This window comes from Cupressus sempervirens, chromosome 5 (assembly GCF_028749045.1).
Source record: "Cupressus sempervirens isolate cs-2001-9-10 chromosome 5, ASM2874904v1, whole genome shotgun sequence".
In the NCBI taxonomy this organism is placed as follows: domain Eukaryota; kingdom Viridiplantae; phylum Streptophyta; class Pinopsida; order Cupressales; family Cupressaceae; genus Cupressus; species Cupressus sempervirens.
In genome coordinates, this window is record NC_143122.1 from 175,406,251 (window position 1) to 175,424,648 (window position 18,398).

Consider the following 18,398-nt stretch of genomic DNA (forward strand, 5'->3'; position numbering starts at 1 on the left):
ATTGCAAGAACTGAAGAAATGAGTTTTTCTAATAAATAAATCAGTTAGTAATACAATACCACGATGCGGGGATCCTAGGGTTTTAATGCCTCTTTCAAGGTATGCTTTTAAGAATAAATACTTAGAAGGGGTTATTATTTGTATTTCAGTCCAGCATGAGAGGGATGTCTTCCAAATCTACACATATTGTTGCTTCAAGGAAAGTTCAAAATGTCAATGAAGAAATGTCGTATCTAGTGATATCCATATTGGTGGTCTTCAAAAATGGTCGTATCTGTATCTGATACTGTATCCCTATCCATGTCCGTACAAATTTGTTGGGAACTCATTCTGGCAAAAATGGACTACTGTCTTAGTTGTGTAATCAAATATGAAATAATTGATTCTGAGATAAGGTTTACACAAAGTCAGTTTCATTTACTTAGTGATAGTTCCTCGTATTGGTGGAAAGAAAACATCTGTGGTTCTTGTAGATGATTGTATGTTGTTTCTTCAAGCAGCCCACAGCTTTTGATTAGATGTTCTTTTCTGCAATGTTGCTTGCTTGCTGAAAATGTGGAGGGATGAGGTGGTTGTCCTTGCTACCTGAGTTTTGTCCTGTAAGCTTGGATTTACTGGAGGTGTGTTTGTCAAGTTTGGTGCATCTGAAATTTTGCAATCTTCCATTTAATTCTACCATATCTTGTATAACAGGGCAGGATGAATGTTTTTTGCACAAATATGTTCTGATTTATCCATTTGGTCTGAAAGGATGCTACCACAGTTTGCAAAATCTGTGAGTACTCCCCAAGTTGCCAAGTACCCTCTATTTATTTGCTGAGCAGGTAAAAATGCAGACACAGGTAAAACACTGGTTAAATTTGTTTTCACATGTTTTTGCTCTAAAAGCAAGCATTGTTTCTTTCAAAATGTCAATTTTTAATTTAATGCATTTTGTAATTGAATTTTGTCAAAACAAAAAAGTTTCAAGAGATTTAATTTTAGTACTTTCTAAGTTAACAAGTTTTTGTCAAGTTCAAAATTTTGGGGTTGTTGAGTACTCTCTGAGTCTGAATCAGTGAACTATCTGTTGTACAACTTTTTTCTTATCCGTCATGACCAGTAAATTTAACTTACACTTTCATCTATTTGTGTCTAGAATTCAGCATGGCTTTTGTGTTCAAGGTTGGCTCAATGCAAGTACACCTGTTTCAAAATCTATTGTTGATTGAATTTTATAGTTGCATAAGTGCTTCCATATCATGGTGGCTCAGTATTGCATTGGGAGTCAGTTGTAGTTTTCTGGTTTTGTTTGAAGAGTCACGCTGCTTCAAAAATACATTGGCTTTTAATTTGGATCCAATTCTAAACTTTATTGTTGGTTCATGGATGTTTCTGATTGAAGGCAACAAGATTTGATTTTCCATATTGAGAGTCCTCCCATGGCATTCATGTCAACGAAAGGCCTCCTTGCTTTGAGGAGACTACTTTTTCCTGTAGAAACCTCTCTCATCAACTGGAAGCCTGTTCTTCATTTAGAATCTTCCTTCTGTTGTTGGTGACAAAGGAGTTTGTTGTGATAACAATCTTAAAATGGTGATTGTCTCTTTCTTTGTCATCGGATCACATATATACATTGTTATTGAGAATGAAATTAGGTTATGAGGCATGACATTATCACATGAATCATCAGTTGGTTCACATGATCATAGGAAATGGGCTTGCATCTCTATAGTTTGGTGATCTGATATTGTACACGAATAATTAAGAAGCTTGAGCAACAAGATAAATGGCTTGACTGTTTGGCAATACAATTAGTTTCTGATCAGCATATGATTCCCATACGGTCTAAGACGTTAGTTGTCAGTGTTATTCTTTATTCTTCAGGAGCTCATTTTCTCCCAAAGGACTTGAACATGATAGAATTGCTTTTTCTCTGTCCTCAGGTGAATAAATTTTTCTTAATTATTGATTCCAGTATTTTTGAAAATTTTAAATTTGCAGGCTGGGGAGCGCACAAGAATAACTTATGAAAGGAAGTGCGTTCAACTGAGGAATCAAGATGCCAAGGGAGACGACCCTCAATCAATTGATAAGACAAGGGCTGCAATAAAGGATCTACACACAAGAATCAGGGTTGCGATCCAAGCAATTGATTTAGTATCAAATAGAATCCAGAAACTGCGGGACGAGGAGTTACAACCACAACTTGCAGAGTTACTGCAAGGGTATGATCTGTTCCCTTGGCAAAATTGTAGCAGTGATATTTTGTAGTAGCCTTTGAGGAAACCTGTCTTTCCATGGGAAGGCTGTTTAAATATCTGACATAGCATTTCTTCTTTAATTAAGAGTCTATTCATGTCAAGATTTAAAATTATATAATTCAGTTTTTTCTTCTTAATGATATTGAGTTTTGGATAGTTGAGATATGTATGATACTTAGCACTGTAGCTCAATAGATATATGTAATCACTGATAGGCTGTATAGCTGCACATAAGTGCTGAGCAAATAAGCACAGGTCTTGTTAGTAAAATGATAGATTAAAAAAATCACAAGCCATCAAGCCAAATTTTGACTTGGACTTGGCTACCTAACAAAAATATGGCTAAAACGTTTCATGCACTAGCTCTTTCTACAGACTCCTGGATACTTGCCATGAGTTTCTCTCTAAAACATTCTGGAACTTGCCTGCATGTAATAACAGCTGTGAAAATCATAGTTTGCAGACTCAATCATGGAGAGTACTTGGCAAGCCCAAAAAATTTCAAGTTGGCAAAAACTCACCAAAAACTCACCAAAAACTCAGCCTTTTAAAGAATACTAAAACCGTAAATCCCTTACGAAACTTTTTTTTTTTTTTGGAAAATTCAATTACGAAGTGTACTAAATAAAAAATTGACACCTCAAAAGACAAAATGCATGGTTTTAATTTTATAGTAAAAACAATGTGTTTTAAGTTTTAACCAACATTTTGCCCATGTTGGCAATTTTACCCATGTTTATCTTGCATCTTGTTGTGACCTAATTACACATCGCCCATTGATGATGGGAACCCTATCTTTGAGCTCACTTGGTCCTTTTGTTTTGCCTTGTCTTGGTAGCTCTTAGCTTTGTCCCCTAGGGTTTCTTTCCGTTTTTGCTGAGAAATGATAGGTTTTAATTGGGTCTTGAGTTAAATTTTGTCCCTACCATTTTTTGCAATTGAATTCCTTCATGACTAATGATTACGAAGTAATATTTTGATTTTGAATCCTTTTGAAGTGAACCAATAAAATCCAAGTCCTAGTGAAGCTTTTATTTTTTGTGTTATTGATGAACATGGAGGCCAATCCTAAAGAGCAATTTCAAAGGGCATTACAAATGTTCCTGAATGACTTGAAGAACATCCAGGAAGGGAAGAGGATGAGGCTGGTTAAGTTTATGATTAAAATTAGTTACTCACCATGTTGATTTCAAGATGACCCTTGAATTTTAAAGGCCAGGACTCCAAAGAAGTTTTATTTGTACCCAAGACATTAAAATCCCATCCAAGTTATACCTAGCCGATACCATTTCATCAGTTTTGCGGAAATCTTTTAAAAAGGTTTGGGATAGAAAGGGGGACCCTTTATGGCTTGATCAATACTAAGTGAAAGAAAATAAAGTGTGGAGATTTCATAGAGACCTACCAAAGGCCATACAATCATGTGCAAAAAGCATCTGAAAAGTTGTTATTAAATTTCCTCTCCAGTTGGCTACCCTCAAGCACAAATAATAACGAAGAAATTGGATACATTATCTCCTAAAAGTTGAAAGGAGTATTGATTAAAGCAATGGAAGAGGGAAAATGTGTAAAATGCTATCACCATAAAAAGGATTTGAGCACAAATTTCCCCTTTTTATGGGCACGAGATATGAAGTTGGAGACAAATTCTTTACACTTCTCCAATACAAGCTCAAAACGAAGGGAAATCATTCAAAGAAATGTTCCAACATGCAAAATCACTCCCAAAGAAATGGATGAACAAAGCGAAGAGATAGTTTGAAAAGAAAAGGAGGATCACAACCAATTACTCACTTCCAAATATGCTTTAAGCCCATGTAACATGCTATTACGAAAATAAGAAGTTTGAAGTGCCTGAAAGAAAAACCACCCTATACTCATTGGGTTTCAAACCAAATTGCGAGTACAATGTTAAAGAATATCGTGCAAATTGTCTTGCACAACATCACATTCCCATTGTTTGTAGTCGAGAAATAGTTTTGAAGAAAGTTTTCGAGAACAACCACCCATGACAAAGGCTTCATTTTGAGGTCAAGCACTCCATCATAGTGAATGAAATAAAACAATCAAAGTCAAGAGATTAATCAAATATTTTTACTTGACCTCAATCTACTTCATAGACAATGAAAGAGCACCAAAATAAGCATGTAGATATAGCTATGTGTTAAGGAAAATCCAAATCCGAAGATTGTTGTGCAAGGAGGAAAACCTTTGCCACAAAGAAACCTTGTTAGTGTTAAGAATGAGCACTCAAAGTACATGTTGCAGTTGAGGAAGGGAATGGATGATGTTTCAAAAGGAATAAGATTTTCCATTACCTATTAGGTGCACCCCAAAAATAATTGCCTAAGATGGAGGCTATGAGGCAAATCATGTAAGTAGAAGCCAACACGTGTAGTGTAGAGAGCTGATTTCCTTACAAACACCCACTTTCCAAGCTTGTAAGCACTAGAATACTAAATCAAAGATGGCATTTTAGCATGAATTTCTTCCATAGAGTTGGTCATAGGGAAGGAAAATAATTTATTATAGCTCCATCTATGTATGCTCAAGGAATATGTAAAGTAATTAATTTCTTCTCAATAATGGTTCTTGGCGTGTTTTTGTAGTAATCATGGCCACAAATTTGTTGAGAAAGAGGAACCCATTGTGGTCTAAAATGCATCATGCATGTCTCATTATGCCCAAATTGCAATTATTTTGTGCTCGCAAAAGCTTGCTGAAGCATGAAAATACAACTACTCACGATGAATACACCACAGAAGCCCATCCGAGTGCGGATTTCCATAGCTCAGGATATTTGGAGCATGTTTCAACACCACTCAAGGAAAGTCAAACCAAAATAAAGTCTGCCAAAGCGCGAAAATACACGAGTGAAGGAACATTTTTGATTAAGGAAAAATTAATGACTGGGCAAATATCATGCTTGAGCGCGAAATCCAGCAAGTCACGACAAACTTCCAAAATAGAAAAGTCTTAGGTAATAGTAAATTTCCTCTCAGCACATTTTGAGGGGGAAGGAGGATTTCTCCTTCGAGAAGAATTCCTTGCATGTGGGGAATTCCCTTTTCTTGGTGCACTTTTGAAGGGGAAGGAGGATTTTTCAAGTTTAAAGGAATTCCTTGGCCTTAGATAATTAGTGCTAATGAGCGCTCTTGGAGCTCGGAGGAGGAATTTTCTTTGCTTGGCCGTTTTTCACTTTCTTCCATGTTCTTCCACTTTGGGTGCATCTTGAGGGAGGGGCAAGGAATTTTGCATAGTTGAGAAATTTTGCATGTTTCATGCCACCTTGGGTGCAAATGAGTGATAGAGAAAGATTTTCCAAACTTCAAAGAATTCCTTGGACTTCGGCAATTTCCCATCTTACATGGGTAAATGAGCTAGGGAGTATTTTTCCAACTTTAAAGAATTCCTTTCACTCTACGAAATCTCCCTGTTGGGCACAAATGAGGTAGGGAGAAGGATTTTCCCATTTTTGAAGAATCCCTTAAAAGTGCGAGAATTCCCTCTCTTGGGCACACTTTGAGGGCAGAAGAGGATTTTCTCCACACTTGGCCAGATTTGGATAATCTGCCTTTGCCACTCATTCATCTCAATTTAGAATTGGATTCTTTGTTTCTTCCTGAGTGCGTGCTCATCTGTTGCCAAAATTAAACCTACCTAAAATAAACTTTCTAAAAACAATAAGTTTGTTTAAACACAAAATCAGGCCAACTAGGGACACAGTAGGCTTACTGAAAACAGAAACTGCTAAAAATAGTACATTTTTCCAAACACACAATTAGACCATTCCAAGATGGAGTCAAACTTAAAAAAATAAACAATTTTAAATATAGAAAATCCATCAATGCCCTCAAAATTTCAGTGGCATCCTCTTTGAATGACTGATTCCTTTTCATTCTTGACTGAATTTGCTGTTTTTAACAAAACTTCCATTTTTTAGATCCAAAGACAAACGACACCCAATTCTGTACTAGCATGAGTCTTCAATGTATTCCAATGGTTAGGAGACAACAGTGACTGCAAAAAGACTTGCTTATTCAGCGAAAAGAGGGGGTTCCCATTTGCAATGGTGCGATGTGTGAAAAGGTCACAACAAGATGCTGATGCTATGGCATTGCTGTATACAGTATTAGTCTACCCGCTGAATGATAGAGGATGTTGATTGTCTTCTATTCTCTTTGATACTTCTGTATGTTTCCAGGTTGCTGTAAATATAACTGTTTGTTGTATTTGCTTCTATTCAATTCTACCCTCCTCTTAACTCGTACACTCATTATTGTATTTATATCTTCATCACCAAATGAAATGATGCATCTCTTCAATAAATAACTCCTTGTGATGTGAATATCAGGATTTAACTGTGTGATTTTGAGTCAAACTCGATGACCCATGTTTCATGAGTAGTGATTCAACATGAATCCATCTCTCATGAGAATAAATGGAACACTTAGCACTCATTGGATCTAGGTGATGCTCACAGGGGTGAAGCACCGGGACTTCCCGGGAGGTCACCCATCCCAGTACTACTCCAGCCTGAGCGCGCTTAACTACGGAGTTTCCTCCACAGTTAAACCCAAAGCTTGCAACCCCATTTGCAAAACCTTCACCAAGTGTTGTGTCTTATGAACCATTCATTAGAAAGCCCCTTAAGCTCATCAATTGATAAGTAGGAGATGATTTCCACAGCTAGTCAAATTGTGATGTGAACATCAAGATTTAACTGTGTGATTTTGAGTCAAACTCGATGACCCATGTTTCATGAGTAATGATTCAACATGAATCCATCTCTCATGAGAATAAATGGAACACTTAGCACTCATTAGATCTAGGTGATGCTCACAGGGGTGAAGCACCAAGCTTCCCGGGAGGTCACCCATCCCAGTACTACTCCAGCCTGAGCGCGCTTAACTACGGAGTTTCCTCCACAGTTAAACCCTACTCATGAAACATGGGTCATCGAGTTTGACTCAAAATCACACAGTTAAATCCTGATATTCACATCACAATTTGACTAGCTGTGGAAATCATCTCCTACTTATCAATTGATGAGCTTAAGGGGCTTTCTAATGAATGGTTCATAAGACACAACACTTGGTGAAGGTTTTGCAAATGGGGTTGCAAGCTTTGGGTTTAACTGTGGAGGAAACTCCGTAGTTAAGCGCGCTCAGGCTGGAGTAGTACTGGGATGGGTGACCTCCCGGGAAGTCCCGGTGCTTCACCCCTGTGAGCATCACCTAGATCCAATGAGTGCTAAGTGTTCCATTTATTCTCATGAGAGATGGATTCATGTTGAATCACTACTCATGAAACATGGGTCATCGAGTTTGACTCAAAATCACACAGTTAAATCCTGATATTCACATCACAATTTGACTAGTTGTGGAAATCATCTCCTACTTATCAATTGATGAGCTTAAGGGGCTTTCTAATGAATGGTTCATAAGACACAACACTTGGTGAAGGTTTTGCAAATGGGGTTGCAAGCTTTGGGTTTAACTGTGGAGGAAACTCCGTAGTTAAGCGCGCTCAGGCTGGAGTAGTACTGGGATGGGTGACCTCCCGGGAAGTCCCGGTGCTTCACCCCTGTGAGCATCACCTAGATCCAATGAGTGCTAAGTGTTCCATTTATTCTCATGAGAGATGGATTCATGTTGAATCACTACTCATGAAACATGGGTCATCGAGTTTGACTCAAAATCACACAGTTAAATCTTGATATTCACATCACAATTTGACTAGCTGTGGAAATCATCTCCTACTTATCAATTGATGAGCTTAAGGGGCTTTCTAATGAATGGTTCATAAGACACAACACTTGGTGAAGGTTTTGCAAATGGGGTTGCAAGCTTTGGGTTTAACTGTGGAGGAAACTCCGTAGTTAAGCACGTTCAGGCTGGAGTAGTACTGGGATGGGTGACCTCCCGGGAAGTCCCGGTGCTTCACCCCTGTGAGCATCACCTAGATCCAATGAGTGCTAAGTGTTCCATTTATTCTCATGAGAGATGGATTCATGTTGAATCACTACTCATGAAACATGGGTCATCGAGTTTGACTCAAAATCACACAGTTAAATCCTGATATTCACATCACAATTTGACTAGCTGTGGAAATCATCTCCTACTTATCAAATAACTCCTTTCCAAAAGATGTGACTTTATAATTGCAAAATAATTTTATAATTTCTATCCCAAGGGCTGCTATATTCTTCTTTAATCCTTGCTGCAAATTATTTACTAATTACTACCTGTTATTTCATATGATATCACATTATATTCCTTGCATCTCCATGTCTCAAATAACATTTCGTCCCTTGCTTATATACCTTAGCACCTCTTTTTAAGCTGTGAGGCGCCCTTACCCAGGGAGACTTTCTTAAGAAAGGAGGTGTCTAATCCTCCTCCATTATTATATTCAATATTCTTAAACAATAAGCCTTCATTTAACTAATGAAGTTGGCCTATTGGATATCATCACTGCCTTTCTTTTAGTACTGATCAATGTTCTTTAAAATATTATAAACGTTGCTCTTTACTTTCTTTACCAAGCATCATCTTCTTCTCATTAATTGCTTCTTATATCCTTTTCATTAATCACTGTTTTTCTGCTCTTTAGCTCATTTCAGCTACTGTCTTTTATAATGAATGTAATACCTGATTGTTGTCTCTTAAGTTGGCCTGCACTTAGTCGGCTCATTCGGTCGTCCCGGAATTATCAAATTCTTAATATTTGCTGATGCTAAGATATTGCAGGTCCATTACCTTGGGAACATGACCATTAGAGATGCAGGTTGTTCCACAATTCTTCTACAGATGGCGGGGTTGTGGTGGGGAGTATTTCAGTAGAAGTTATAAACTTTTAATCCTTAATCAATTTAAACTTTTGATGAATTTTCTCAAAACTTCAATATGAAAAACTGAAAAGAATTGAAACTGAAATTAGAAAGAAATCCAACCACACAATGGAGTCAATGTACAAATGATGTGTGGAAACCTAGGATGGGAATAACCATGGTGAGAAAACGCTGCTAGGATCCACTGTCCTAACCTGGCCTCACAGTTGAGATGTTTACAAAGTTTTAGCACACCAACTCCTAGGAATCACCAAAATCCTTATTAGAGCACCAACTCTTTCAAAACACCACTTAACAACACAAGCACCAACCCAACATTCCTAAAACGCCAACTATGAGAATATCACAAGATACACTTGTTTTCAACCTCTGAAGTTTTACTTTACAACATTTGTAATATGTAAATGAGCAATCACAATCGGAATGTTAACAGACTTCAGATGTCTTGTATGGTTTTCTTCCTTTTAATCTGAGTTGCTGAAATGTGAGAATTTTCTGGGCGTTTCCGGGTACAAAATGCACCAGAATCTGATTCTGAAACGAATCTCCTGTGGGTACATATTGGGGATTTGTGTTTTTAAATGCTGAAATGTTTAGTGGTCTAGATTAATCTTTTAGATATTTTTAAGATCTAGACTGCTTATGCAAACTCTGAACTTATGTACCATTAGATTCTGGCTTGATCTTCTTGATACAAAGCCTGAATTTAAATTAGAATGATATATTTCAAAATTTGAAATTTCTAAGGTTGCATGGGGATGGGGGTACTTAGGGTACAGACACAGATACTACTATTTTTCGAGATAGGGGATGAGGGTACTTGGATATGTCAAACTTTATTTTTAATTATAGTTTTATATTTATAGAAAATCTGAAATTATGAGTCACAACAACAATTTTTCAAAATAAGAGCAGTGTTAAAGTTTGCAAATCTAATGCATTGTTTTCAGTTTCAGATTTGCTATATGTTTGTAATAATTATATATGACGATGTTTAGATGCATAACAGAGAAGGCAGACTTTTAACATGAACAAGGTGGTCATAAATCATATGACAATGACATGTTGCAAATGATAAACTTCTGACTTGAACAGTGATAGTCTATTGATAAACAAGAAGCTGATACACAAACAAAAAACCGATTTTTTTTCAGAAATTGTAATCAAGGTCCTTAGCTATGATGCTTGCCACCGAATACCCAGTACTTGGGATACGTGTACTCGGTACTTGGGTACATGTACCAGGGGTGTGGGTACGAGTACCCATGCAACCTTAGAAATTTGTAAATGTTTTGTTTAGTACATGTATAGGTATATGCCATTCTAAACTTAATTCTATTTTTAAGCTGCATATATAGATACATACATACATATACACACATACACATACATACATGCATACATATATAAATATATACAATGTATATACATATTTGTATGGACGTACCAAAAACGCACCGGATCCCCTACAAAAATTTCTCCTGTACCATTTTATGTTTCATTTCTGTTTGCAGAGTAAGGATCGAGCAGTACAACTGATTTTATCAACTTTGCAGATCATATCACCTCAGATCGGGTTTTAGTCAATACATAGCAGAACAGACCAGATCAAGACTAAAAGAAGACGTGGATAGGAAAAATGGATATATTATTGAGTATTTATATGTATTTGTTAATTTAATCATTCGTATTTCTGTCCAATCCACTGATTTCCAAGGGTTTCTGTTCTCATATTTTTATAAATGATAGCCAAACCTGTTAAGCTTCTTAAAGAGAATTAAAATAAGTGGAGTATATCGAATGACTTTCTCAAATCCTCTTTTATAATCCTTTTATAGTCCTCTCATGAAATTTCTAGAAACCCTATTTAATTGTCCACTTTTAATATTCATATTTGCTGGTAATTGGGAATAATAATAAATTGACCCCTTAAATATTTTTAATAACTTAGTCACTTTTTGAATTAATTACATATTCATTTTATATCTTTTAATATTCTCCATTTAACACTTGACGGAATTATTTAAAATCTTAAAACTTCCTAGGCGCCAAAATAAAGTCACTTTATGAAAATGACATAAAATCACTTCAATTTCCTTTATATTGTCATATCATAAACTTATTTAATATAATTAATATCATTAATAACTTAAAGTCTTAAATCATTAAACTCTTGATAATTACCAGTATGAACTCCTAGGAATAATTCATCCACTTTCTAGATATAGATTTGATGCCAATTAGCTACCTTGATGACGTACTATAAATAGTGAGTATGAGCAAAACACACAAGTGACTAAAAATAGCTAGTGTGAATCAAAGTGCCCTGAATGATCCATGGAAGGCACACCACAAGTAAACTAGGATACTGAGCTGAAGAATGCTGAAAGAAGCAACAAAAGGTCAGCCGAAGAGACATAGAACAACCTTGGAAGGGTCCACTAATCACCATTTTAGTCTGTGAGAACCAAAGGCATAAGATAAATTCTAGAAATATACTGATGTCATAAAAAAATACATTATATATTCCTATTTATAAAGAATATAGACTTATACAAACAAGCTCACAACGCATAGACTTGACACATGTTTAAGTTGCCAAAAACTTCACAAATCACAAAGCTTTTTAAATAAGATTCACAAAATTTCTTTTATCATTTAATGTAAAAGGACTCCAAACGAAGTTCCAATGGTGCTAATGTATGTGCCAAATATGAAAATTTGTTAAAGATATACATTTGTAAATAAAGTACATCACCGTATAAGCTGTCTTTCAGCATAAATAGTCAAATACACTATTTACCACATCAATCCTATCTATATCATCGCATTTGAAGATGTTCTTTGCTTGTTAACAAAAAGTATTTCTACATGTTGAAGAGCCGACAAGGAAATGTGATTTTTGGCAAATTGTGTAAAGACAGGTTCAAGAAGCTCATTTTTGTCAGTGTATTTGTGAATCAGGTGAGAACCCATGAATGGTTAGAAATTCGTATAGAATTTGTTCTTGGATTGTTTAGAACCAGTCTAATCTATTGAAGTTTTACATAGTCTTATAGCATTAGATATATGCAGTGAGCAGCACAAGGAGACCGAGAAACAAGGGTGCCTTTTAATAGGTGCTCTTCATGCAACCAAATAATTTGAATTATTCATGATTACTTGCTCACAATTCTGTGTCTATCTCTCAGTCAAGCTTCTCCAATAAACTACCATCCAAATGAATACATTTTATCTAAATAAAGGTTTCATAAATTTCAAAAACGTTATATGCACCATTTAAGAGACAACACAGTTTACAAGTGTTCTAACCCATTTGTCTGTCTTTCCATCCAACATTGTTGTGGTTGTTACGGACTTTGTTGCCAAATTCCTGGCTTCTCTTCTATTAATGAATTTCTATCACATGCCTAAACATTATCTTATCTCTTAGGGGCTATAATCCGCCTAATTATCAACGCAAATGAGTTGCGTGCCTAGTGCCCGCTGATATCTCGTTTCCATCGCCTCCATATTTTTGCTTGCTATTACTTTGGAATTCATTGGTCCGTCTAGCAGCAATCTCTATTGGCAATTTTTATTATTTTGGTTAGGACTAGTGAAAAATCGGAAAGATGATGCGAGAATAAAAAGATCCTAACCCTAATCAAAACCCAGAAACTCTAAAAATCGTGATTTAATTGAAAAAAAGGATAATGGTCTTCTAGAAAATTTGAATCGTGAATTTTCCGTGATTAAATTGTGATTTTCTGCTCAAAAGATCAGTTCGACTTTCTGCAGAGGACTGCAATATTTTAAATAAACAACTACCCGGCAGGGAGAAATGGTTTATTTCAAATTAGGTCAATTTAATACTGATTACTTGGCGCACACCCACCCCAACTTGGTATACATCCGCTTGTCTTGAAATGATGTGTATCACATGCCTCACTGTGTACTTTTTGCTATGCAGTGCATCACCTTCCTCTATTATGTCTCATTGCTTGTAACATGGAAGGGACAAACCGTATCGCCAACTTGCTGCTTCCCCTTGGTGATCTCTCCACCGGACAACAGTTTCCAAACCTTGGGTATGTTATCATATTGCTAGCATAAATGTTTTGAATATTTTACGGCATGCGGCAGATTATAACAAATGGTATCCTACGTATGTGACCTACGTATGTGACTTGTTCTAGTAGATTAGCCCAATGAACCATGTTTGGCTGAATCGTACGGTCTCTGAAATTGATGCTTGTGTACATATTACATTGTAATAATTTGCATGTTGTTTAAATTTTTATATACACTCGATTAGTTTCGTAAATCATAGCATGAAATTCGCATTCTAATGTAGACACACAACTAGTTTTCTGAGCCCAACTATTATTATTTATCTGATGCCATACATAACATAGAATTTAATTGGTGTATGTGAGCCAATCATTATATAAAATCTTTCGAGTCTGAAGCAAACCCCAACTACATATACACGAGAGACAAAACTGTTTAGTGTATTGTATTTGGTGCAACGATCTGCATGATCTGGAATGCGACGTGGCTTTGAAATCTTTCAATATCTGCCCCGAAGACGCTGAACAAATATAGTTTGAGCATTCATTTGGCCTAGAGTCAAGAAGTTGGGAAAGGTGTCATAAACTTCGCATCTATATTATTTAATAAATTGCTTATTCTTATAGAAAACGGCAATTACATTAGAAGCTGGTCATAATTGTTGTGTACGTTTTGTTATGATATGTCTAATAGAGTATCTCGTGCATTTATGACGATGCATGTATGAGGGAATTAAACTTATAATGCATCTTATCTGGTTTCATAATACAACTTTGGATGGGTTTGAATATGTCAAAGTGGGGACCCTTCTAATGAGGCTATGATAACTTACGTCCTCTTATAATAAGATACAAGGCATCTGCTGATATAGCTTGAGGACTAGCTTACAAAGAAGCACTTTGAGGCAAAATAAGGCATCGCTTTTGGTTCGTAGTTTTGTAACATAGTTATGGTTTGAATTTGCTGAGAAAGGTTTAATAGTAAGTTTGTAGGTAGAGTTCCTTTGGAACAACTTAGATGGGTATTTGACGCTTTCTTCTGTGAAAACAGTAAATATTGTAACCGATACTGGTGTGATTAATACATTGGTTCACAGTTTTGAGGATAGATTTTTCTTGAAAAATATTATTCTAAAATACATTATTTTATGATGGATAGTTTTGTGTTCATATTCTACTTATAATTGTTATATTATATTTTATCTACATTTCTCTTTTAAGTTTACGAGGCATTTTCACATCGTAACTTACTTTCACAAGATATCTACAAATCATTTTCTTCAAAATGAAGAGCCGAAACTAAAAAATCAAAGGAAAGAAGCCTTCCTTTGGAAGAAAATCAATACTCCACACTAGAAAGCAAGCACTTATTTTAAAATATGGTCCTGAGAAGTGAAAATGTTCAGAATAGCATGGGTGCTGTTCATAGGATCATATTTTAAAATCTTAAAACTAAATTCTCTATAAACATTGAAAATTTTCTGGAAGACTTACGTAAGAAAAGAAAATTTATTTTTTACATAGCTATTAGCAACTGAAAATGGTTAATCTTTTTGCAAGCTGTCAATGCAAATCCAGATGTCCAAATTGAAAGTAGTTGCTGGAGAATATGTGACTGTTCCATTATATTTTTTTATGTGCTAAGAAACTGGAGAGTGCTGTTGATCACTCTTATCATATGCATAAGCCATGCTTTCTTCATCGGTATCTTGTAATCCACTGGTTGAGTCTTCAGTGTTTGTAACTGAATATTGACAACAGACTAGATTTCGAGCGATGAGCATGTCAGGGTAGTCACAGTAATCAGTGCCAAATAAGCTTTGTCTTTCATTGACATAGGACTTCTATCGTGTATGACATGTAGTTAAGTCGTCAGTGCACAAGAATTTCTATCACGTGTAATTTATCCTTTTTAAAAAGGATGGAAGTAAGCTCGAATTTTTATCATGTAGTTAATTGATCTCTGCATGAGAATTCTCATCACATTCTATTTAAATTTGTATCAACTGAAAGATGGAAGTAAGCATGCATTTGCATAATCTCTGGGCAAAGTTTGCAGTCGTAGAATTTTCCTACTGGAAATCTTATATATATATAACAATAAGAATGATGGGCTATGTTTGTTGAATTAATATATTAATATTAGTGTTAAAATCATTTGTTTTTGTATCAAAAGTTTGTAATGCTAATGTCCAATACAAATGTCAGATTTAATTCGATACATAGAAAGCAGTTAAGCCATCTTACGAATTTCTAAAAATGTGCTGACTACCAAGTCAACAATTAGTTGCTACATTCTTTGTCAACCAAAATCACATTTGCTTGTGAAAGTTGTTCAAATGATTTTATGTATTTTAGCCTTGCCTTTTGGTAGGTTGCATTGATAATATTTTATTTCTTCTGTGTAAGAGTTAATCCGTTTGTCTTAAAATTGTTAAAATTGTGTGTTATGCCGTGCAAGAGCCTTAATATTGGGGTTCTTAACCCGAGTTATTATTAATAATAGCATCTTTGCAATCAGATGATTTTAGTTATGGATGAAAGATACCAGTTTTACATTTTCAGTTTACACACCAGGGAATTGATTTTGCAGGCTGACGAGAATGTGGAAAGTGATGCTGGAATCCCATGAAACACAGAACCAGATAATAGCTGAGGCTAAATCTCTTGGTAGCTCCGTCGGTTGGAGAATTTCAAGCGAATTGCACCGACAGGCAACACATAAGCTAGAAAATGAGCTCCACAGATGGCATACAAGCTTTACCAATTGGATCAGTGCCCAAAAGGCATATGTAGAAGCCCTGAATGGTTGGCTCATGAAGTGCATTATTCAAGAGCCCGAAGGCTCTTTGAAGGGAAGGGTATTATTCTCTCCTCGAAGAATAGGTGCTCCTCCTTTGTTCAGTATATGTAAAGATTGGATTCCTGCGTTTGAGAAATTGCCAGAGAAGGCTGTTGTTCATTCCATCCAAAGCTTTGCATCAGCCATCCGAACATTATCATTGCAGCAAGATGAAGAACAGCGTCAGAAACGAAAGGCTGACAACTTTGCAAAAACTCTTGATAAAAGGATTGCCTCCTTACAAAGGATAGAAGGTAGGCAGATCGACCCTCATTTTTCCTCAAATGAAAAATCTGAATTGGACCAAGGACAGGTTATAACTGCTGACAGGAGAATGTCCATAGATTCATTTAGAAAAAGAGTGGAAGAAGAGAAGGTGAAACATCACAAGGCTATGCAACATACTCATCACCAAACCTTGAACACTCTGCAGTCAGGATTGACATTTATATTTGAGGCATTGACAGAGTTTGCCGCAGGCTCCAAGACAACTTATGAGCAATTGTACACTTACAGTGAAAGGCCAAAGTTAACTTATGAAAATGGTGGCATGCCTCACGTCAGAGATGGTTAAAGGTTCAAGTCCCATTTTTCAAGAAGAATGAATGATTTGTATACCATTTACGTTCGGGGTTTCTTGTCTTGGAACCTGAAGCATACATAAGCATATGAATATGTAGGATATTTTTTTTCCAGGCAGGACATTGGGTGAGCTGCTACTCTATCAGGCTGGGCTGGAATGATGCCTCGAGTTGTACATTCTTTTATTGTTAAAGAAGTGAAGGTGAATAACCTGTTTATTGGAGACGAGAAGAAAAACAGAAATTATAGTCTGTAAATAACTTGTTCATTATTTGTCAAATTATTGTCAATTATTCTATACGGAAATGACACATTTTGAAATGAAGTTGTTTTGGACATAATTCAGCATTCGCGGTGAGATTTTGGTCTCCATAGACAGACTAGAAGCGATTCCTAACTTGTAAATGTAATTTTTGATGACGAATGGTACACGTGCAGATTCCGTTTCTAAGGGCATATCTTCATACGTGTAAATCTACATTGCAAAGATTTCTGGTCCAAACTAAAGCGGATGAAGAGTGAGAGCTATTTGTTTTAAAGAACAGGCACACTGCGCTTCAAATCTGATCATGTTTTAGCCAAACCCCAAATTTTGAAAAATCTGCAAACAATTTCAATATTTTTGATAAGTTCTGTGACATATATTTTGTTCAGACGTGTATAAAAATGTTGCAATGGCTATAGACCGGTTTAGATGGGTCGTAGTTTTAAGTTTTTTGAATCAAACAAATTCTTTCGATTATATTTGTTTCAAGTAACTGACCATCAAATCTCGTTTTTGGAGGTCTTACTGACTGTAGTCACTGTACGCTCTGGTTTTCCCTTGATAAAACTATTATTGGGCATTATGGGTGTTTTGGGCACCTATGCATTTCACTGTCGGTGGCCACGGGCATGTTACGAAGGGAAGTGTTGGCCCTCGGGTAGATTCTTAGCTCAGGAGGAGTTTAGGCACTTTGTATACCGACGTGGGGAGGAACAAATTACATTTTTCATGGATCTTGGAACTGAATTTGCTGATATAGGATTGGCCGCGAGCAGAATAGCAAATGCGTCTTGGAGTGTCTTCAGGAAAAACATTTGATTTTCACTGGTCTTGTCATAATTGCCTTATGCTTTGTATTCTGCAAGCATAGTGCATGATCGTTGAAGAATGTCGCAAGTAACAAAACCTTAATGTATAGAAGTGTTGATTGGCTAATCTCCAGATAAAATACATTAAAGACAAAAAAGAAGAAGTCAAATATGATTTTTTTCAGATTCACAAAATACAGTGAAATTTTCTCAAAAAAATTGTTGTTTTTGATCACAAATATACAGATCATGAAGATCAAATGTTCAAAATTTTAAAAAAATTCATTGTGTTTTAGTTTTTTTAAAATTTAGTCAATGATACAATTTGTAGTCTCAACATTTCTTGGTACTGTTATATAATTAGTGCTGTGATATTAAGAGTATTTCTTTTGCATCTAAATGGATATGAGGCCTGAATTTCTTAGTTAGCAAGCTAATCTCAATCCCATATTAGTTTAGATTTTTTATTAGTCTCAGGGCAGGATACTAATGTTTTCTATAAGTGCACTTTTTTTTTTCAGAATTAGAAAACATTACATTCTAAGGTTGAAAATATTCTATTTTGAAAAAATATTTTTGTATATAAATTTCTGAATTCTCATTGGTTAAATCTATTTTTAATAAGGTTAATATTACTTTTTGAATTCAAAAAATATTAAAAAAAAAACAAAAAAAAACCGAAAAAACGCTTCAACTTCATTCTAGAAGCTTCTCCTCAAAATTCCAGAATGTGCTCGCAAAGCTATTTTCCA

At 35.7% G+C, this 18,398-nt stretch overlaps 1 protein-coding gene across 1 annotated transcript in view; it reads left to right on the plus strand.

Annotated features, from left to right (window-relative positions):
* LOC149554980 (protein ALTERED PHOSPHATE STARVATION RESPONSE 1-like) overlaps positions 1–17,225 on the plus strand; it is a 35,483-nt gene extending 18,258 nt beyond the window's left edge. Inside the window, exons 3-4 of the mRNA XM_089829016.1 lie at positions 1,984–2,207; positions 15,742–17,225. Coding sequence (XP_089685142.1) covers positions 1,984–2,207; positions 15,742–16,564 — 1,047 coding nt within the window. The 3' untranslated portion in view covers positions 16,565–17,225. The remainder of the gene's footprint in view (positions 1–1,983; positions 2,208–15,741) is intronic.
* The last annotated feature ends 1,173 nt before the right edge of the window (positions 17,226–18,398 follow it).